We start from the raw sequence: 23,664 nt of genomic DNA on the forward strand, positions 1-23,664 counted from the left end.
TGATCATGAAGCCATAAAAACAAAAACTTTTTTGTAATAAAACTATGTTTCCAGAATGAAACAACAGGAGACAGAATGATTATAAATGTAAAATAAAACAAATACACATACTTATGGGGGCAGATGCTGTAACACGCTGTGTTTATGAGTTTATAATGATTTGAGTGTCTGAAATGTGCATTATCACATCTTATGTAAATGTGGGAGGGTTATACAATCTGTTAGAACCATTTAAACATCTAGCGGGATTCTCAAAGAGGAGAAACAGCACCAGGACCAGGACAGACGACTTTATCAGCACATGGGACGTGTTGACATGGTGAAAGAAAAGGATCCACCCGTTTATCTGGATCTGCTCCAAAACCTGAAGGGTTCTCCTTAGGTCAAGCCAAAATGTAAGAGGAAGTACACACCTGAAATGATGTGATCTGCTTTTAATCATTTTTAAATCATGTTTTATGTTACACAGACAGCAAGACGTGCAGTTCCTAGAGGTACAATGGGTCATATAAGTTCAGGTTGAATTTCCACTGTAAAGTCAAATATCAAGTGAAAGTTGATATTTAAATTTTTTTTAAATTCAATACCTCTGATTATATTTCTCTATTCTGCTCAAAACTTTTACTTTGTTTTTATTAGAGAGTTTATTTTCTTACGCTATTGGCTCCAGCTCCTCTGTGACCCTCAAAGTATTTTTTGTTGACACTGCTGAGCTACAGCAAATGGATGGAAGTCATTTCTTACATTGTGAAACTGACGTTAGCAGATATAGAGATATTCATATTTTTAAAATGCCCTAATAAGATCATCTCAAGAAAAAACGATGAATGTCAATAGTGGAATACATGTTTTTACGCAAAAGTAATATTTCTGTTCTTTATTTATTTGATCATCTTGTATTTTCTTACTCATGCCAAAAGTTTGGAATCCCTGAGATCACCTGACGTCTGCACTCTAAAAGTCAGAATTTCCCCAAGCATCAGACGGAAGTGGAAAATTTGTATTATCATTTAGACAGAACAAATATTTGAGATGCCTTCCACGTTGCATAAGAACACATGAGAGTAACCTCACTGTACTGAGTGTTAGAGGTGAGTCAGCCTGTCTCCTCTCCTGAGGAAATCCTTTGTTTAACATGAAGTGTTTTCAGTCTCATGAAACACACACACACACACACACACACACACACACACACACACACACACACACACACACACACACACACACACACACACACACACACACACACACACACACACACACACACACACACACACACACACACACACACACACACACACCTCGACTCTTCATGGGTACAGGGTGGAACTGGTTGTACTGGACCTTGTTCTCTAGAGGGACATTAACCAGAACCACAGGAAACTGACAGGACAGAAACTAACAGCTCCGGCCATTTGTCAGCGCTGAATAACAGTCTGACACACAAATGGGTCGAGTCAACTCCCCAAATATTTATTTTACACATTTAAAAGTACAAATGTATTATATTTATTATGAAAAATCATTAATATTGTAATTGACAATAAGTGGAGCGATAACCAACACATAGCCGATGCTAACATTCTGATGTTTATCATGTTAGCTATCTTAGCTTAGCGTTAGTTTAGTTTGGCTGAAGATCACTGAAGTCAATCAAATTGATCCTTAAGGAGCGATTTGTGCCCGTATTTCCTTTGGCAAATCATTTAATAGCTGTTCAGATATTTTAGCTGGACCTGAGGTGGTGTTACAGCTCATGTGTCAATGATCAGTGTTCAGGAAGCCACATGGCCATTAAGGCTAAAACATGTGAAATTTGTAAAAGATAGGAATTAAATAATACAGTATTTTTGGTAACAATGCACAAAAGGGAAAAAAGTATTGTGTTGTGGTAAACAGAACAATCTGCAGGATATACACACAAACGTCAGCTTTGAAAGGAACCGGGCCCCAAAATTTACGGCCTCTAATTTGTACGACAGCACGAAACCCTTTTAGCCCGAACTTCCCCTGTGTCGTGATCAATCAGAGGCAGCATGAAAGAGGACGGAACGGCTGACAGGGCAGAGCGGAAAGAGGAAAGGTCAGGTAACAGAGACGCAGGCGAAGGAGACAAAACGCCACGGAGATGGGCAGCCGGGCTGGTGTACAGTAGGGCCAATGTCGTCAGAGACTGGGAGGCAAGAAACCAACTGGGGAAGAAGGGTGAGGAGGTCAACAGGGAACCATAAATATTTGATTAAGGCCAGATTGACAGGAGAACAAAAGGGCACACAGAGCATTGCCTCCTAAAGCAAACCTTTCCCACAGAGGGGACCTGGGTCTGTCCGTCTGTCCCTGCACTGTAGGTCTGTTACGTTTCACTCTATGGAGGGAAAAAACTCAACTTTCTGACAGAAATGTGTCTGGTAGCCAGGAACACATGACCAATGGATGTGTAAGTGTGTAACTCTAGCACTTTTACCATAACTATTGATTTGTTACAAAAACACACAAAACCATTTAAACATCCAGGATCCACTGGGATATTTATTATGTATGAAGATTCACCAATTAAATGGTTAAATATTTCATATTATACAACAAATGGCAAATTCAATTTCTCATCAAACACACACACTCAGCTGAAACGATATCTGCTCCCCAAACAAATCCATCATTGTCCTGCAGAGCAGGTAAACATCCAATCATCGAGGGAGTGACCTTCAGAAGTCTGCAGCTGGCTTCACTTTAAATCTTCTTGGCTGCTGTGTTGTGACCCTGGAGCCTAATACATGTGTTCACATATCAAAGGGCCTGAAAATCTATTTTTAAATTACGACTCAAGACGAGCCAAACACTGGCCCGGCACACAGGGCCTCTGAGGCACCTGTCATCACGCTGGAACTATTTCAGTCCATTAAAAAAAGGCAGAGAGAAAACAAACATGTTTGTGTCTGGGGAGAAGAGGCATTTTCTGCAGCCAACAACACAAGTTTTATTCTCTTCAGTCTGGCACGAAGCCGAGGTCTTGCCCCTTTGTCTCGTTGTCTTTACTGGTCCAACTGGGACGGCACGAGAGCCCAGCTTTCCTCTCCGAGCAGGCGATTATCACCACATCTCATCGGACTATTTTCCGATGCAGAAATCTTTGAAGATGATGTCCAGGATCTCCTCGGCCCCGACTCGGCCAGTGATCCGTCCCAGGCTGGTGAGAGCCAACCGGACGCCTTCGGCTGCCAGAGCGAGGTCGGCGTCCCGGTACATTCTGTACTGAGCCAGAGCCGCCACGCACTGCTGCAGGTGGGCCCTGTGGCGAGCCTGGGTCAGGGTGGGGCCACCAGACAGGGGGTCGCCACACCTAGAGAGGAAGTCAGAGAACAAAATGAAACAGATGAGCAATAAAACCCATTATTTTGTTTGGAAATGTTGAAAATCAGACTCACACACCTCTATACATAAATCAGATCAGGATCAATTTACATCAGAATCATTCTGTCTCTTTAATGTGGTTTTAATTTAAATGTAGCATAGAGCAGGAATTGAGCATTTCTGAATTTTGCGTTTGATATCAATCATTTAAAACTTACAAACACTGCAAAAATATGTGAGGGAGACACAGATATTGTGATTTGGATATAAATGTACGAACTTTCAGTCACTTATCAAGTCCTGTTTTTCATTTCAATGTGACATAAATGTATCACAGGAGAAATGAGAAGTCTCTTTGATGAAACTTGTCCTGACACAAGACAACCTGATGAATAATGGCTCCTCACAGAGTTTTGACGGAGCTGTGCAGCAGCGTGAGGAAGTCCTGCAGTCCTTCATCAGTGTGACACGAGATGAGACAGACAGGAGGAAGTCCAGGGACCCGTCTCAGCTCCATGTCCAGCTTCTGTCTCTCACCTTCAGGCAGCAGGTCGGTCTTATTCACCACCAGGAGACACCTGTCTGCAGGAAACGCTACCACAACACAGGAAAATGATCACGATTAAAAAAATTTAAGTCAAATTGGAAATTAGATTTTCTGCAGCGTTTGTTTCAGTTGTTGTCAACACCATCGACTCATTATTTCTCCCTCAGGCACATTTCTGTTTGATTATTAAAAGTGACTCCCTGACCTGGATTAATCCACCATCTTTTAATGATGCTACTTGGCACTGAGACCAATTATTTTATTTAGTTTTCTTGTGAATAGCCTTTAAGTCTCCCTGAGAGTTCTCCTCAAACGAAGATGCCTCAGCATGATACCTGTGTCCGTCGGCTCCTGGGCGGGCAGCACACTCCTCAGGTGTTCCTGTAGGAAAGCTGCAGCCTGCTGAGCGTCAGCGGGAACGTGAGCACAGTCCACAACCACCAGAGTCAGATCTGCCTGCTCCACCCTGGAAACAAGGAGGTGATCACAGAACACGTTCACCTCCTCACACGGAATATCCATCACGTCTGCTGTGAGGCCAGGAGGTCTGGGTGCTCAGAGGAGAACTGAAATCATACTGACATGAGATAACCAGAGATATATATCTTGAGTTTTTAATATCGTATGATTCACCTTCTGTCCTTTGAAAGGTAATTCAAAGTTTTCTAAAGGAATTAAATCAAAGAAAATGAAACACATCCATCTTATCAGCCATCGTATGAACATTCCTCATAGTTTTCAGTAAAAGAGCCAATAATTAATTTTTGGAACATGGGAAATATGAGAGTAGCTATCACTGCATTAAGGTTTTATATATGTTCACCAGTGAGACATCTAAGAGCAGAGGTTTGGTGTCTGTCGTCTTATTTCAGAAAAGGAATGTGACAGACGCAGGATTTGTGTGAATTTGTGGAATCTCTCTGTCAACAAACATCACACAGCACACCACAGTAAATAACGGCACCTCTACTGTTTCCTCTGTCATTTTACTCTGGAATGGGCGATCAATATTATACCGAGTGATGTATTGATACATTAATGGATTAAGTGCTATATATATATATATCTTGGAAATGGAAATTAGGCCTTGGTATGAATGTTGTACTGTTGCTGATGATGAAGACTTCATAAAGTTTAGTTAAAAAATAAATATACTGCGCAATTTGTAACACAAACCGTATGAGTGATGGTTTGGATATTTCTCAATTAATATTTTTATGAAATACTCTGCAGCTGTGTCTCACTGTGACCCATCAGCAGCAGCAGCAGCAGCGGATGCTTGTACTTACCATGTCCTTCCTGTAGTGACCCAGGTCACCAGCCTCTGACCTGCTCCCTGCACACAACAGTTCCCCACAGAACATAAACTGCCCACCCTTCCTACACTTAACTTAAATAAACAGCCAAAGAATTACAAAATATTTGCACTGAAACTGGTATTTTTGTAATCTGATATTGATCTTCAATAAATTTCATTGGTGGTATTATCAGTGAAGTCATTTGACAAGTCATTGCTGTGTGATGCGTTTCCACTTGCCAGAACTGTGGAAAATATTTACCTTTGCCCCACTCCTTTGTTTTTGGTATTTATTTGCTATTTATGCCATTATGGTTTATATGAAGTGTGATATTTATGAGTGTGAGTAGGACTGTTGGGCCTTGGCGGAGGTATGACGTTTACTTAGGGCCATTGTAGTTGATATTTGTATATTTTGATTATTATTATATTTTATTCTGAATAATTACTGAAGATCAGAGAGAAACACTGTATGGTTAAGCACTTAAATCAACTGTAAATAAAGAAAAGCCTTATTTTAAAACTTTTAGCTGTTTTCCTTTTACAGCTGCAGCATTAATGCAACTTTCTAGAAATACAGGAAATATTCACTGATAAATAATCAATGGGGGAGTGTGTTATGTGTTTGTGTTAACTCTCACGTACTAAAACATGTCACTGAACACGTATCAGAGTTGATGCATGTATGAGTCGGTGTGAACCAGGTTCTACTTGCGTGTTTTTCTGTTTGTGATACAGCCGTGATGACGAGTGCCACGAGCTCGGCTATTCTTCCCTGGTGTAAACAGTGGAAGTAGCTGCTAGTAAATGGCCATATACGTCCTTTTCTCTACATCACACATGAAGAACCTCTCAACACCACCTTTCCTCCGCCAGCGAGGAAAGGTGGCTCATCGTTACGCAACCTCCTGAGAGTGTTTGTCCCGTGTATTTATAACTGTGGCTCAGCATAAAATAAACTCTGGCGGTTTCACAGACATTACAAAAATATAGCATGATGTAGAAGGGAAAACAATTGACTTAGTTCTTCCTTTCTTTGTTCCCAGTGACATATTCAACTGGTCCCCAGCCTCATTTAGTTATGTTATATTATACACATTCAAACAGTGGCTGAAGCAGCAGAGCAGTTCTCTACACATTTCTATTGTTCTGTGAAGTTATACTGCATCCTGAAGTCAGACATTCAAAATATTATTTGTGATTTCTCAGGATTGTTGGTCGACTTCATCCAAATCTTGAGGGAAAGTTATTTAACTGATTAAAACTGTTCACTTTGCTGTCTACCTTTCCCGAGCTCGGCGGACGCCCTCTCTCTCCACCAGGTCCGAGCTTTCTCTGAGGCCGGCCGTGTCACTCAGGAGGACGGGGAAGCCACCGATGTCCAGAGCCGTCTCCACTATGTCCCTGGTGGTCCCAGCAATAGGGGACACGATGGCAGCAGGTCTCTGGCCTGGATTAAAAAAGGTAAAGGATGAGGTTTAGCTGTTTTATTGGGGTGGTTTGGACTCAACTGAAGATATACAACTTTAAATAAACCGTTCAAATATGTTAAAATTCCATGTTGAAAAAACAAAGGTAATTTCCTTAAACAGAAGTAAATAATGTATTTGTGACCTTTGTCTTCTACAGGCCAGGCGCTCAATCGCTCTGTCGTGGAAGAATGTTCGTTGCCCCTCTCTAGGCCACTGGTTAAAAAACTTAACGTCGAGCTTGGCTCTTGAGAAGTTAACATATATAGTTGGGAAGAAAGCTTCTCAATTTTACTGTATCTGGGAGATGTTTTTGGTACTTTGTTAAAAATGGTGACATTGAAGAGGCATTGGAAATGTGAAGTGAGTAATCTGTTGTGAGGAATGTGTGCTGTACTCTGCTCCATGTTTGTGACTGTATTTTATTTTGCTTATATATATATATATATTTAATTTTGTTTTAATTTAGTTCAAACTAAATAAGTATTTTCATTGTAATTTTTTGTCCTTGAATTGATGTTTTAATCAAACCATTTTTGTGATATTTGTATTATGTACTGACATTTTACACTGCCATATGTTCAGGTTGGGGAAGGTTCATGTATGTATGTAAATGTATAAAACTGTATAAAACCGATAAATATATGTTTAAAAAACATAAAAAAATAATGTATTTGTTCAAGACTGTTTCCAGCCATGGAATCATTTTGCACATTTTATGCTCTAGTGAGTATTTCGGAGGACAGTAAAAGTCACGGCAGTCTCCGTATATAACCATCATCTATCATGGAATTTAAAAGGGTTCTCATAAAACAGTTGTTTCTGTGTAAATTGTAAATTGTAAATTTTCTTCATTTTGTCGTATTAAATTGATGATCATTAATGAAGAAGAAATTATTTTTCCTGTGATAACAGAACATTAACTCTTCTACTACTTTTTTTAAACTGAAGCTCTGTGCTGTCCAAACACAACAGGGGATATCTTCCGTCATCCTTTCCGTTTTTCTTTATTCAGGACCTTCACGGGTCCAAGACGCCAATGAATCCCACATCCACCGACGCTGACAGCTCATTATTACTTGTCTGTGCCGTCTGGCCCCAGGGAAGAATAATCAGCACAGGAAAGGATAACGGCATTTTATCTTGAATTTGATAAATAACCCTATTATTCTGATAGGAAGCTGTGAGGAGCCCCGGCCAAGCCTCCACTCTGGATAGTTTATATAATGTGCTTCCTAATGATTTCAGGATACAATATCATAGACAAACATAACCTCACACCATAAATAAACAGGGGTTTCATTAGGTCGACACCAAATGACTATAGTGATTTAGAATCCAAACCCTAACATTAACGTTACAACAATAAACAAAGGAAATATTCAGCATTCGCTTTTTTATTTATATGCATGTGATACATCTCAACTAGAACATGGTGAGAAGGAAATTGGTAATTATTTTACTCCCAAAAAATTCGCAGCTTTTGGCCTCTATTGTCTCTATTGTCAAGGTCAGACTGATGCTTGTTTCTAGATGTAACTCCTATGTGTGTGTGTGTGTGTGTGTGTGTGTGTGTGTGTGTGTGTGTGTGTGTGTGTGTGTGTTCACTGGTTTGTGTGTGTGTTCACTGGTTCCCTTACAGAGTGTGTTGAGGAGGCTACTTTTCCCCGCGTTAGTAGCTCCGGCGATGACCACCTGAACTCCGCTGCGAAGCCGCTCGCCCTTCCTCTCGTCCTTTAGGTGTCGCTCCATCTCTGCTCGTAAATAGCTCACCGATGTGTCCACTGCGGGGGGGCGAGACGGAGACAGAGGCGGGAACAGGACATGACGACGGCTTCACGTTCAACTTGACGTTTGTGGCCTTGAAAAAGGAATTTCTGTCCTTTGAAGGAAAAGCTTGTCGTCCTGCGTGTGACACCCTTCGTCTAGACGATAAATGGGTCACGGACTGAAGCGGAAAAGTGTGTTTGACAATGCACTGCGTCAACAATAAGTCATTTTTCTTAAAGAGAATGAATTATACTTCCTAAAGATTTAGACTTGAGATAAAACTTCAGATGTGAAGGAAATCATGTGAAATGCAGTATCTTTGTAGGAGGATATAGAATCTTTTATGCCAGTTTTTCTATTTACGGATCATAGTCTATTATTATTTGCTCTGGGGGATGAGCCAACATTTCGTGCTACCGCAACAAACACTAGTTCCCAGGGTTTATTGTGTCGCAACTTCACAGCTTGTGAGGCTGTGTGAAGAGCTGCGCCAGTGCCAGACAGTAGGCGACAGTCTCAGGGGGGACATCCCTCTTATGTGCACATACACACACAAACCAACCACACACAAACCATACACACACACACACACATACATAAACACATACACAGAAAACCTCACAAACACTGAAAGCATGGGAAACCTGGCCGTACAGACGATGCTGCTGGCAGCGTTATCCCTGTGAGTGGCATGGCAGGTTCCCTTTGAAGGTAAGACAAATGCTTTTACTGTCCCTCTGCTCTACCTTCCACACATCCTAAAGGAAATTGGCCTTCGAGCAGTTGGATGGCTTTAGCTTCTCCCCACTGTGCAGCAACTCACACGATGGCATTTCAAGATCCAAACAGGAAGACAGCCGGGCTCCTCTCGCTTTAAAGAGAAAGCCCTCGGACCCGCATGCCTCCCTCCGAAGCCCCAGGGACGACAGTCCTGTTATTTTTCTGTTAGGACAACGTGCACACATACCTTGGTTTAAGACCCCGTCCTCAATGAGTTCATCCTCACTGAAGTCGATGAAGGCCTCGACATGAGCCAGACACTGTGACACAAGCAGAACAGAGAAGACACATGAGAAGAGGCTGAAATATGTGTCATCACATTTTAACTTTGAAGCCACTTAAAAAAATATGTTTTTCTATTTCTAAGTTTGTTTGTTGAAAGACAAGCAGGACTGGCAATGAACGGGAAACTCATGTAGAATAAGTCTTGAAAGCTTACAGTTTACGTAGATTTGTTCTAGTGAAGCAGGTGTTACTTAAACACAGGTAACAAATTAATTAACATAAAATATTCATAGTCACAGACTCGTAATTTTGGGTCTCACAATTTTTATTTCTAAGTGTGCACCAACACATTTATTCAGTGTAGGTACCTGCTATCTAAAGATCATCAGTGTATTAACCACAGCACTGATCAGTATCTTGAGTGACACGTCTGGACAGGAACACAACAGTGGTATAGCTGCACAAAAACAGGAAGCGTCAGATTCTTTAATCCTTTCACAGAAGTGGGAAGCCCAAAAAAGCAGCATTGTTTGGGTGTCAGATGAGAGTTTGACCCACAGCATTAAACAGATGGTATACTTCCTATGAATTGGATTTCCAGAAATCTGAAAACAAAATAAAAGGCGTGGTTCAGATTGCTTCTTGGAACTGTCTTAAAAAAACTGCTGAAAAGCCACTCAGCAGAGTTTCTCAGGGGAGAAGACCTGGACCACTGTTTCTGATCCGGTGCCAAAGTGTTGCAAGACTCCTGGTTCCAAAGATTCTCACAGTCGAGGAGGGTTTGGCTGGAATCCACTGAGTTGAGATGCTCATGTGCGGTCAGTGACCTGCTGCTCTTAGATGACTCAATACAAAGTAAAGGAACCCTCACCCTCTTTCAGGAGTTGTAAACAAGAAACACCCAACATCACTGAAGCCATCATATCAGGGTAAAGAGCAGCCTGGAGCTTCGCTGGAAGTCTTATTAATGAATGTGATGTATTGCAAATAAGTTGTCTAACAGTTTATATGCAGAAAGCTCTCAACAACAAAATATCGCAGGGGCTTTGACTCAAGTACCAAGTGGTGCAAGACAACCATGCATCTGAGTCTGTTCACTAAACCAACGCCTCCACTTAATACATTGACGTCAACAGTGACCCAACTCTATACACAGTATATATACAGGATACTGTGTAGATAAGAAAAACAATACTGCTGCACAGAACACATTAATATGTTGATTTACTGCCTGCTCTCTGTGTGAGAGTGTGTGTGTGTGAGAATAATTCATGGATCTTGATGATAACAAAATGTAGAGGAAGCATTTTTAGGGGACTGATAGTTATGAGTGGGTGAGTGAATGTAAATGTGTTTTCATAAAGGGATTGTTGGGCCTTGGCGGAGGTATGAACTCTACTGAGTAACATTCTAGGTCCAAAAGGCATTTGTCAAGGTATCTCTACCTCCTATGGGACTGTAGACCTAAAATTTTTTTGGATAAAAAAAATGATTCATAAAGATCTGGTAGGATAATCCCACTTCTGAATGACATCATGATGACATCATTATGAAATTCCATTAATTAAAAAGTTGGGTTTGCCTGTTTGGAGTTCATACGGGGCACGCAGGGCACATTACCCCTCTGAGGCTTTCCTTCCATCTTTAATTCATCCAAAACAATGCACAGCCAGATGCCCAGAGATGGAAAAAACATAAAAAAGTCACTTGAGAGAAGGTGGAACAGCAGCGAGTTGGATTGCAGGCGATGCTTTTTTAAAACCTCTTGTTCTTTGAAAGTCAAAAATAGAGCTGAGACACTGGATGCTTACTAGTGGCTTTCCTGAGGAAAGTCCAAATTAACCCCTCGACAGGGTCGCCCAGCAGCTCAGAGGCCAGGACAGTAAATAACTACACAGAACAGACGTCTCTGACATCATCATATGGCAACTTTCATAAATTAAGTAAACCTGTTCCTTCAGTCATAGAAGGAATCAAACACTATTATTTATTTATTTATTTTAATTTATATAAAAACAGGTTTACTGGAAGGGAACAAACAGTAGAGTTGTGGAAAAACTTTACTGGAAGTGGAAAAAAAATGTCTACACTTATATGATCAGTTATATTTTACTGTTAAAACTTCTGTACTAAGTTACAACTTAGTAATAATGGTAGCAGTAGTAATAGTATTCCATTTAATAATACATTTTAAAAAATCCCAACTTCTTTCAATTGAATAGACTAAAGTATTTGACATGAATATATTATAAAATATTCTCAATTAATGAGGTAGTCCCATCAGTATGTTACCTGTGTCCTCTTAACTCCAGGCTGGGTTTCCTTTTGTTGAGTAAAAGTTTTTTCTTTTCTTTCTTTTATTGTATTTTTCCCTTTGACTTTTGCTTTTGTTTTGTTTGTTTACTGTATTTTTCCAGGGCAGGAGGGAAAGTCAGATAAGTATCTACACGTGCATACACATCAGTATTTTGATTCTCAGTATTGAACAGAAAAAAGCCGCGCTTCACGTGTGAGTCACATGAAAACAGGAAGCCTCAGAGCCCTGTTAATTAATCCATCAACAGTGTGGAGCAGCTGCAGAGTTACATAAAAAAAACCCAGAAAGCATTGTTAGGGTGTGAAAATACTGAGGCCTGACCTACAGTCATGGTACCGACAGGTAATTTCCAAAACACCAGACATGAACATGTCTCTCCAGGGAGAGCTCCAGGATTTGGGCTTGTTGCTGATGTGAAGCTAACGCAGGATTGGACAATTTTTTTTTTAAAGACAACTGGTAAATCTGTCAGTTCAATGACAACATCTGGCAAAGTCCGAGTCACGTAGCAGACCAGAACAAACCCAGTGCGATTACAGGTCAAAACCAGAAAGCAAGCAGAGATTCTGAGAAACAACGATGTGTGATCATCAAACATTCAACTGACGGACCATTAAATATACAGGTTTCTAGAGTAAATATGAAATGACTTAAAGATTTATCATATGTAAAAGTTATTCATTAAAATCTCCTAACATAACAAGAGGTATGTTGAATATGTTGTTGACTTGTGCACTTGTTCTTCCAAGTGAAGGAAAAACAGCCAGTTAGCCAATTAGCCAGTCGGCTGTTTCTTCCATCCACTGTTTGTATAGGTCACTCCTAATGGATCACTACTGTTCATTGACATTTGCTGTGTAATGTGAATAACACTCAAATGACCTCATCTGTGAACATGATTAGCGCCTGCGTCAGGTAGATTTTTATCAGTAATCCAGATGAAAGCATCTGTCTGCAGGTATATAAACCTCTGTGTCTGTCTGTCACCAGTCTTTCAGGTCCAAACGCTCGACCTACCCGTTTCAGTCTGTGGCTCCAGTCCTGGTAGAGGCGTCCCAGATCTCCGGACATCTGCCTGAGAGCCTGTCTCCTCTGGGCCTCCGTCTCAGCGTGGATCAGATCCCCGAGTCCCTCCACCTTCAAGCAGCATTGTACTAGTTAATATTATAACAACAGAAGTATCTGTTATACCTTATAATGGTGCAATATCTACACTACGCTGTGTTACAGCATCAAATGTGATAATGAAAAAAGAACCTGAAACAAAAGGACTGAATAAGTAAAACTACTGTATAAACACAAGGCAATCTAAAAAAGAGAGGTAATATATCCAATGTAGATAGAATTTATATAGAAATCTAAATCATGATTGTGTTACACATTGACACTGCTGTCCTGTTTTGCATTTTACTTTTTATATATTTTTATTTTGTATATTGTTTTTTTCTTATGTATAGTACTTATTGTGTTTTTATGTTTTATGTTCATTGTATGCACCTTCAACCAAAGCAAATTCCAGGTAGGTGTGTACCTACTTGGCAATAAATACATTCTGATCATGATTCTGATTATACACAGAACAGCCCCTTATTAACACTTAGAGCTTTATACTTGGCTGCTTTTTAAAGACAACAACAGCAGCTGCACTGATTCATTCATCCACAGCTCAATGAAAGAAATGTGCAGAGACCAAAAGATGCTAAACAGGACCTTGAATGACCTTGAATTCCCTGAGTGTTGCTGACCCTGTTTATTCCACATGAAATCTCTAAATTGACTAAGAAAAGCTCAAATCTGCACAGATCTGTTCGAGTGTTTTTAAATCTCCATCTTGACCGACCTCTGTTAAACCCAGTTTCCCGGCTTGAAAGGCCCTCCGCGTGAACTCCCCAGCTTCAGCAGGCCTCATGCCAGGCACGCTTCCTGAGAAACACAAACACAGCATACAAACATAAAAAACGTATGAGGTCCGAGGAGGCCATGCATCTTGCACACAAAGCGTGCACGGGCGTGCACACACCCACACACACACAGAGGAGGATGAAACACAAGGTCAATGTGTCACTCAGGGTTCACGACATCGCAGGTCAAAGAGGTCGTCAGTGTTTTCTCAAACATTTTCCAAGTCTCATCAGGGGGAGACAATGGTGAGCACAGAACCATTCGGCAAATGAAGGTCATGACCAGTTAACAAGAGCAAAATATTCCATCCAACATTCAGCTTGCTGGTTATAACCTCACCAACACTCTCAAAACATTTTAGTTTTACAAAATAAGAATTATTCACAAATGTCTTGTGACATCACTGTAAGCTTTTCCCTGAACAGTGAGATCCTGATATTGAGTGACGGTTATTATCATTTCTTATTATCCAACACTGCCCTCTAGAAGGTCTGTGGGAGAACTGCAGTGAGAATATTACTTGTCAATCACAGGAGGATTGCTACACTTGCCAAGACAAATCTTATAAGCTTCAGAGAATCAGGAATGCATGTGTCAGACTCCTCTTTGAAGTCACAGTGATGGACAGTTGGACTGGAATGACTGGACTGGAATCTTTATTTAGAAGTTTTGTGCGGGCTTAGAGCTTGAGAGCTTTTGGCTATAAAGACAAATATACCATTGATGCCCTGCAAAGCAATAAAGAGACTGTTTGTATTATACTGCATTATGTCAGACTCATTAAGAGAACTGGATGTTACCTAGAGCCTGAAGGACAGCACTAATGACAGCAGAACCACCGTGGATGTGGAACTCCACACTGTCCTCTCCCGTGAAACTGTGAGGAGCTGATGACAAGAACACAAGAGACACGAGATTATTGAGTCTTTCAAATACAGCACGTAAAAGTTGATATGTTTGGAAATACCCTCATTAGACTACAAGTGGGAGACACTTATAAAACTTCAGTAATCACAATGTTAAATGATATGATAAGATCAAATAGATCAGTTGTAGCTTGTAGATTAGAGACGTTTTCTAAAGCACAGAAAGACAGGACATGACGTTAATATTTAGTAATAGAGCTGGTTTGGGTTGACTCAACAAGGTCCTCCCACAGAGCTGGAGAGTTTGTATTTTGATTTCAAAATACAATAGAAATGTTCAAGTATAATTTGTTCCTTCAAGGTGGGCGTACATTTACTTCTAATCAAGCCTGTTACGTCATTGCTAGATTCAAGACAATACAAAAAACCACAGCTGACACTTGCAAGGCTGCTTGAAAAATGTTATTTCATGGTTTCATTTAATGTGATTATCTGGGGAAAGACAACAAACATCTAATATTATACTTATTTTTTCTAAAAACCCAAATCCAATGTGTGTGATTGTGTGTGTGTGGTCCTAGGGAACAGACCTGGGAACCAGATGACGAGTCCTCGGTCCAACACTTCTTTGCTCATGGGGTCTGTGATGCTGCGCAGAACGGCGGTGCGGGGGGGAGGAAGGCGGTGTGTGAGCCCGGCCATGCACTGCAGTGTTGTCGCTGAGGACGGACCGCTGACTCTCACCACAGCGACCCCACACCGGCCGTGACCCGACGACAGTGAAAAGATGGTCTCGGCATCAGCCAGTGCAGATAGGGGGGTGCAGTCCTGGGTGGTCAGGAGCCTGAACGCTGGAGTTCTTCTGCTGGAGAAGAGGAAATGATAAGATGCACTGTAAACTCTGATCATGTGTTAAACTAATAACATTAGTCAATATTTGTTTTTACTTAATCTTCCAACACATCTTATGCAAAACAGAAATACAGGACAAGATAATCAGAAGAGTAAAGTAGATGGTCTCTCATTAAAGGTAAAGATTAAAAAGCTTTTCTATTTGCTAATAGATTCAAAATCAAAGGGAAATTTGCTTCTCTTTACACAAGATATCTGCTAATGTTGTTATTTATTCTTGTGATTACGGCTAATTTCTAATATCCTCAGTAGCAAGATAACAAATGTTAAATCTATATCAATATATTAAATATGTGTTGTGCAAGTTAATTGACCCAAGATGTACAGATATAGAAGAGTTTTAACCCACAACCTTCACTCAGGAGCAAAAATCAGTCTGTTAACTCAGAAAGTGACATTTGCTGTGATAGGAATTGATATTGACTTTAGATCTCTGTATGATTATTGGTTCCATCGTCCAGTTATATTTTTGTCTGATGGTGTTTTACTGACATTTACAGGTTTTCATTCACTGTCACAGTTCATATCTAGTATGAAACCACAGGCAGAAGATGAATGGAGGCTTGTGAGCAGAAGTAGAAGATTTGTAAACAGACCTGCTTGTGAGCGAGTGGACGGCAGCTCTCCACATCCCACGACCCACACGTGGAAACATGACTAAACAGATCTGACCCCTGACCTGTGACCTGTGGCAGGTTTCAGAGACTGAAGGAGGAAATCAAACATGATGCACACATCCCCCCCCTGTGCACCTGAACAGCCTGTGGATCTGAGCCCAGCAGCTAAACGGAAACTGTTAAATATCCACATGTGTGTGTGTTTTTATCCTGTGAGAAGTCTTCATTCACAGACTCACGCTTCTCTAACAACTGAATCCGCCTCCATTGTTTACACTTCACGTCGTGAGTCCGCTCCTCCCCCAGCTGGCTGTGATTGGCCAACGCAACAACAACGGAGAGAGTATTAAGATTCCTATTCGTTGACAACCAGTCAATCTTCTCTAAGAACCGCCTACTGTGCACAGTTAAATTTCGTCCGTGCCGCTATTGACACAGTTTCTTTACGTTCCTGTCTGATATAAATCATAAATGGCTTTTCTGTTGCACGACTGAATATAAATAAAATAAATATATAACATTAATAAAGTAAACTTAATTAAAAATATCGTAATAATTATGACTGAAAAATACGAACTTTACAACTTTAACTTGTATTTGTATTTGGTATCTTCTTTATTTTATTATTTTTATAATAATTAGGCCCCGAGCACTGATAGGCACTGACAGACAGTGAGGCCCTATTGAATTGTAAGGATTATCATTATTATTTAGGCAAATTAATTGGCTTTTTGAGGGCTTTAACATGCTGAAATTCTTACCAAAATTTGCAGAAAATTTTTACTTTAATTTTACTTACAGTTTGAATTTCATTTAACTACATTTTTTAATTTAATTTAACTACATTTTCTGAATCAATTTAACTCAAATATTTGATTTAATTTAACTCAATTTTCCAATTAATTTCATTATTAATATTCTCCAAAAATATTCCAGTATAAGACATTGAGAATAAAGTAAGTAATACATTTGATTAAATTGCTCAATAAAGTACAACTTCTGACTAATGTCTATATGTTTGTTGATATTACTTTCTGTAGGACAGGTATCAATCTGTTGGTTCCTTAACACAGTAGAAGTAGAAGTGTTCCTGTTATTATCAATCTGTTGTATAAATATATAGTTATGTGGGGAAGTAACAAAGTGTGCTTCTTCAAATATAAAATGTTTTGTCTACATGCAAATCTGTGTAAATATGCTAAGTGATTATTTTAAGTTAGATTTTGTTGTATTTAAACTAAATTTTAAGAATAATTTTTCACGAGGACGTTGTTAGACTACGTTGGTTTTTACAGTGTACATAAACCTGCCACTGAGTGTTCTGTTTGTTTCCATAAATCTATTTTCATTGTTCTGGCAAAACCTTCATTTAAAAAAAGATAAATCACCACCTATTGTTTCGTTGTTCGCTGCTCAGATTGTGTTTTTGTGTCTTGTACAGGGCTATTGCCTGATGTTTTTCATGACCTACACATCATTCAAATCCCAAAATATAAACCATGTGTACTTCACTGCAGCTTCTTTCAACTGTCAGCCCAGAGGCTGGTGAATAAGCACAATTTCTGCTCGCATATGAGGCGTTTCTGAGTCCCTGAGCCAGGGGGGGAGGGCTGCCAGCCTGTCAGTGGGACCGCACAGGGAACCGCAGCATCCAGGAGGGCCAGCAGCCAAGGAGATAGACTGTGTGCACGCTGAGGAGGCATGGCCTGAGGCCCGGGGAGCAATCTTTAACCTGGGATCTCAATAATTTATGGACTGTTCAGTGTGTGTGCACAACGCATGACAGCTGCCACCTCACAGCTGTTGAGCACCATCAATACACAAAGACGGTTAATCAGGCAATTGATCTGAATACAATGACAATTTCTCTTTGTTGGAGCAAATTACCCCCACACGCCTCTCTCTCTCTCTCTCTCACACACACACACACACACACACACACACACACACACACACACACACACACACACACACACACACACACACACACACACACACACACACACACACACACACACACTGTGGTCATTTTTTAATACGTATGCATATATCACCAGTGGAGCATCATCTGGCTTAGTTGTATTTATTTTGAAAAACATATGACAGCTATGATCAGTCATTACAACACAGTTTGACCTTTTAATTACAGGAATTCGCAAGCACAGTCAGTTGATGTAGATAAATGGTAAGTGAAATGTATTCATAAAACACTTTCTGAGTCTTATAAACCACTCAGTGCGCTTTACACTACAAGCCACATTCACCCATTCACACACACATTCATACAGTGCTGCTAAATGCTACACTTTCTCTATCACACACTGTGGGCACAGCCAGGAATTGAACCACCAACCCTCTGGTTTGTGGTGTGTATATAGGTATAGTACATCATAGTACATTATATGATAGTAAAGTATAGTAAAGTATAGCATCTTACAGCATACAGCATAGCATAGCATAGCATAGTGTAGTATAATAGGCCTATAATGATAAAATAATCAACTGAAGTCATATTTTATACAATAAAGATTTGTATTATACAGCTGTAGCTTTCTGAGTGAGCATTGTGTCTGGTGAACTGAGAGAAGACATTTATTGTCCCTGGATCTGTGTCACTGAAGATGTTATCGTCTGAAAATATTGTTTTGCATTAATAAATGAGTCATAGTCTATTTAACCTCTGAGCCCATGCAAGGTATAGTGCAGTCTCACTCACAGAGGAGCAACAGTCTACCTGCTGGACTGATGTGGCCCCTGATGTAGGGATCACTGCTTTTTAAATTACTAGCAAGAGCAAACTGTAAATCTATACAGGCGACATGCTGCTAACACATGGATGGGCATGTTTCCAATGAAGAAGGCTAAAGTTATCAGTGTGTAAGCCTTGTGTTTTACTTCATGCCGCATAGCAGATTCTATTTCTAGCATAATTTTACTGGCACATGTCAGTGCAGGGTGATAGATATGCATTTCTCCTGGAGGACATGCAGGACATGCACAGAAACATTAGGCTGCTTAGCCCGTTTCCTAAAACTCTGTCCGGGTAAAAAATCTTCAAATTAACAGAGCACCACAAACTGTCTGAACTGATTTAACTTTAGTCATATCTTTATATCTAATGTAGATATTCACCCAATAGCTAAACAAGTTTGCTGAGGATGCAATCCTGATCAAATATTAGACAACCATAGAGTGTGTGTACTTGAAAATGTGTTGTAGTTCTATCTGAACATTACAGACTTTAGCAAGCTGCAATAAAACTACAAACAATATCTTGTTTATTTATGTCTGTAGGAACTTGTTTTGTTGATGTGGCTGTTTGAGAGTTGGTTTAGGCTGGTTTTAGGCTCATAGGGTTAGATATTTTAGATTTAGATTCAACTTTATTGTCATTGCACAGTACAAGTACTTATACAACATGCAGTTTAGCATTTAACCAGAAATGCAAAAAAAAGGCAGTAAAAGTGCAGAGTATTGTGCATATTTAAAGTTGAATATGTAAATAAACAAGATATGTGCAGTAAGAAATATATATGGAATATGAACGGTATTAAGAGGTATTGTATGATATAAGAACGATGAATACACTATGAGCAAGATAAATATATTCAATATATATAAATATTAATACACTATAGGTGGTTAAAGGTAAAGTTTATGTTATGGATAGGTTAGGGTTATACTAGGCTTAGTCATGTATTTGGGAAGGTTAGGGTAATGAGAATATATTAAATATATATAAATATGAATACACTATAGGTGGTCATAGGTAAAGTTTATGTTATGGATAGGTTTGGGTTAGGGTTAGGTTTATACTAGGCTTAGTCATGTATTTGTGAAGGTTATGGTAATGAGAATATATTAAATATATATAAATATGAATACACTATAGGTGGTTAAAGGTAAAGTTTATGTTATGGATAGGTTAGGGTTAGGGTTATACTAGGCTTAGTCATGTATTTGTGAAGGTTAGGGTAATGAGAATATATTAAATCTATATAAATATGAATACACTATAGGTGGTTATAGGTAAAGTTGATGTTATGGATAGGTTAGGGTTATACTAGGCTTAGTCATGTATTTGTGAAGGTTAGGGTAATGAGAATATATTTAATATATATAAATATGAATACACTATAGCTGGTCATAGGTAAAGTTTATGTTATGGATAGGTTTGGGTTAGGGTTATACTAGGCTTAGTCATGTATTTGTGAAGGTTAGGGTAATGAGAATATATTAAATATATATAAATATGAATACACTATAGGTGGTCATAGGTAAAGTTTATGTTATGGATAGGTTTGGGTTAGGGTTATACTAGGCTTAGTCATGTATTTGTGAAGGTTAGGGTAATGAGAATATATTAAATATATATAAATATGAATACACTATAGGTGGTCATAGGTAAAGTTTATGTTATGGATAGGTTTGGGTTAGGGTTAGGTTTATACTAGGCTTAGTCATGTATTTGTGAAGGTTAGGGTAATTAGAATATATTTAATATATATAAATATGAATACACTATAGGTGGTCATAGGTAAAGTTTATGTTATGGATAGGTTTGGGTTAGGGTTAGGGTTATACTAGGCTTAGTCATGTATTTGTGAAGGTTAGGGTAATGAGAATATATTAAATATATATAAATATGAATACACTATAGGTGGTTATAGGTAAAGTTGATGTTAAGGATAGGTTAGGGTTATACTAGGCTTAGTCATGTATTTGTGAAGGTTAGGGTAATGAGAATATATTTAATATATATAAATATGAATACACTATAGCTGGTCATAGGTAAAGTTTATGTTATGGATAGGTTTGGGTTAGGGTTATACGAGGCTTAGTCATGTATTTGTGAAGGTTAGGGTAATGAGAATATATTAAATATATATAAATATGAATACACTATAGGTGGTTATAGGTAAAGTTTATGTTATGGATAGGTTTGGGTTAGGGTTAGGTTTATACTAGGCTTAGTCATGTATTTGTGAAGGTTATGGTAATGAGAATATATTAAATATATATAAATATGAATACACTATAGGTGGTTAAAGGTAAAGTTTATGTTATGGATAGGTTAGGGTTAGGGTTATACTAGGCTTAGTCATGTATTTGTGAAGGTTAGGGTAATGAGAATATATTAAATATATATAAATATGAATACACTATAGGTGGTTATAGGTAAAGTTTATGTTATGGATAGGTTAGGGTTAGGGTTATACTAGGCTTAGTCATGTATTTGTGAAGGTTAGGGTAATGAGAATATATTAAATATATATAAATATGAATACACTATAGGTGGTTATAGGTAAAGTTTATGTTATGGATAGGTTAGGGTTAGGGTTATACTAGGCTTAGTCATGTATTTGTGAAGGTTAGGGTAATTAGAATATATTTAATATATATAAATATGAATACACTATAGGTGGTCATAGGTAAAGTTTATGTTATGGATAGGTTTGGGTTAGGGTTAGGGTTATACTAGGCTTAGTCATGTATTTGTGAAGGTTAGGGTAATGAGAATATATTAAATATATATAAATATGAATACACTATAGGTGGTTATAGGTAAAGTTGATGTTATGGATAGGTTAGGGTTATACTAGGCTTAGTCATGTATTTGTGAAGGTTAGGGTAATGAGAATATATTTAATATATATAAATATGAATACACTATAGCTGGTCATAGGTAAAGTTTATGTTATGGATAGGTTTGGGTTAGGGTTATACTAGGCTTAGTCATGTATTTGTGAAGGTTAGGGTAATGAGAATATATTTAATATATATAAATATGAATACACTATAGCTGGTCATAGGTAAAGTTTATGTTATGGATAGGTTTGGGTTAGGGTTATACTAGGCTTAGTCATGTATTTGTGAAGGTTAGGGTATAGTGAGAATATATTATGCAAATCAGTGCCCTCACCAAAGTATTGTTCAAAGAAAAGTGTCTGTGTGTGTGTGTGTGTCTGCCAGCCCCCCCTCCCCCGCCCTTCCTCCCTCCCTCCCTCTCTTTGTCCCTCCTCTCTCTCTCCATCTCTCTCTGACTCCCCCCCCTGCCTCTCTCTCTCCCTCTAGCCGCTCATCCTGCTCCTCAGCCCGGTCAGGATGATGATCCGCCGCTGCACCGTCACCTCCTCCTCCTCCCTCCTCATTTAACCCCTCTCTCTCTCACTCGGAGCTCCGCAGCCGGACCCCCTCCATGCGCTGCTGCCCTCCTCCGGACATGCACGATTGGGACACGATTTCCCGCAGCACATCTCCGTCGTGCGTCGCCCCTGCTCGCTGAGAGAGAGAGAGAGACAGCATGCCCGACACGGGGACCGTCCCCGGCGACGGCCCCGGGAGCAGCCGGCACCGGCACCGAGCCCAGCCGGGGGACGCGGAGAGGCCGGAGCCGGGCGCCGCCGCCGCCGGAGCCGGAGCCGCAGCAGCCTCCTCCTCCGGGGTCCTGGGTGAGTGGGGTCGCCTCCTGTGTGCTGTGGACGATGCGGTGTTTGTGTGGAGGAGGAGGAGACGACAGGTGCACATGTTCTTTTGTCTGCGGCTCAGATCGACACACAGATCAAACCACAGGCCCGTAGATAACCAGTAGGACTTTGTATTGGGAGTTCGTTTTACTGCTCAATCAGGAGAACAGGTGATTTACTGCTCCATCAGGAACACAGGTCCTGGTTTGGGCTCATCGGGTTTGACCTTACTCTCGGTTACCAGCACATCACCCTCTGTCATCCCATTGGCAGTTGTGATCATCGCTGCCATAGTTTCCTACACAGCTTCCTTATACAGGCTGCTGTGATTGGCTGTGAGTTTCTTTTTTATTACCGGGGTCCCTGTGTGAGATCTGCCAGCCTCCCCCCTGGTAACCAGATGTGTAAGAACTTCATGATGTCATCCAGGGGTTTCTAAACTCCTGAGTGACACAGGCTGATGTCTGCTGCCGCCTCCTTGCCTCAACAGCGGTGGTCCTGCTACTGGAGCATGTGTGGTCATTTTTGATGGAGGTCAAAGCATAAAGGCCTCTGTTACCCTCATGGTTAGATCCAGTGTGCATTTGTGGTCACATTTAACTGTAGCGTAACTCAAATGATACCTTTAGTACGCGGAGCAAACATCTCTGTTTACAATCCCTGACACCGATAGTGGATTCAACACCGGCTATATCCTCGTTGGAAGAATTGCGTTAGGCTATTTTGGGAACAGACTACAATATTAGCCCGGGTACAGAGAGCCTCAGCTGCCTGTGGGTTGTTTTCCTGTGTGTGGGGGGGCACGCTGCACAGACGGCCCCTGTGTGCTCCCTGCGTGCTCTGCTGCAGAGTGATGCAGTGGGCTGTCAGCGGCCGAGCGCTCCTGTTCCACACTTGGCCGAGGTAACCTGAGCAGGCTGCTGACGGGGAAGAGCAGCCTGATGTCACCCAGTAGAGAGGGTGGCACCCAGCGCTGAGCAGTGACTGGTTTACAGGGAAGCAAAGGGAAGGTTAGGCCTCCCGGGACAAAGAGAGTGATTGGGAAGGAGACAACAAACATCTATAGCGGTAGCAGACTTAATGTGGGTTATAGTTGTCTAAAACATCAAAACATGTTGTTGACTGAACTGTATCTGTATGATAC

General features: G+C 40.2%; 1 protein-coding gene across 2 annotated transcripts; it reads right to left on the reverse strand.

Moving 5' to 3' along the window:
- Positions 1-2,501: 2,501 nt before the first annotated feature.
- gtpbp3 (GTP binding protein 3, mitochondrial) lies at positions 2,502-16,324 on the reverse strand. Of its 2 annotated transcripts, none has more exons than XM_061077922.1 (11): positions 16,033-16,324; positions 15,115-15,386; positions 14,459-14,545; positions 13,597-13,679; positions 12,774-12,893; positions 9,402-9,474; positions 8,305-8,448; positions 6,480-6,645; positions 4,234-4,364; positions 3,759-3,945; positions 2,502-3,340 (listed from the first exon to the last, which is right to left on the reverse strand). In XM_061077922.1, the coding sequence occupies exons 1-11, from the start codon at positions 16,089-16,091 to the stop codon at positions 3,109-3,111; spliced, it is 1,554 nt and encodes a 517-aa protein (XP_060933905.1). In that variant the 5' UTR covers positions 16,092-16,324; the 3' UTR covers positions 2,502-3,108. The 2 variants fall into 2 exon arrangements, with proteins under 2 accessions (XP_060933905.1, XP_060933904.1); XM_061077921.1 differs by having other exon boundaries at positions 15,115-15,389.
- Positions 16,325-23,664: the final 7,340 nt, after the last annotated feature.

This window comes from Limanda limanda, chromosome 9 (genome assembly GCF_963576545.1).
Source record: "Limanda limanda chromosome 9, fLimLim1.1, whole genome shotgun sequence".
In the NCBI taxonomy this organism is placed as follows: domain Eukaryota; kingdom Metazoa; phylum Chordata; class Actinopteri; order Pleuronectiformes; family Pleuronectidae; genus Limanda; species Limanda limanda.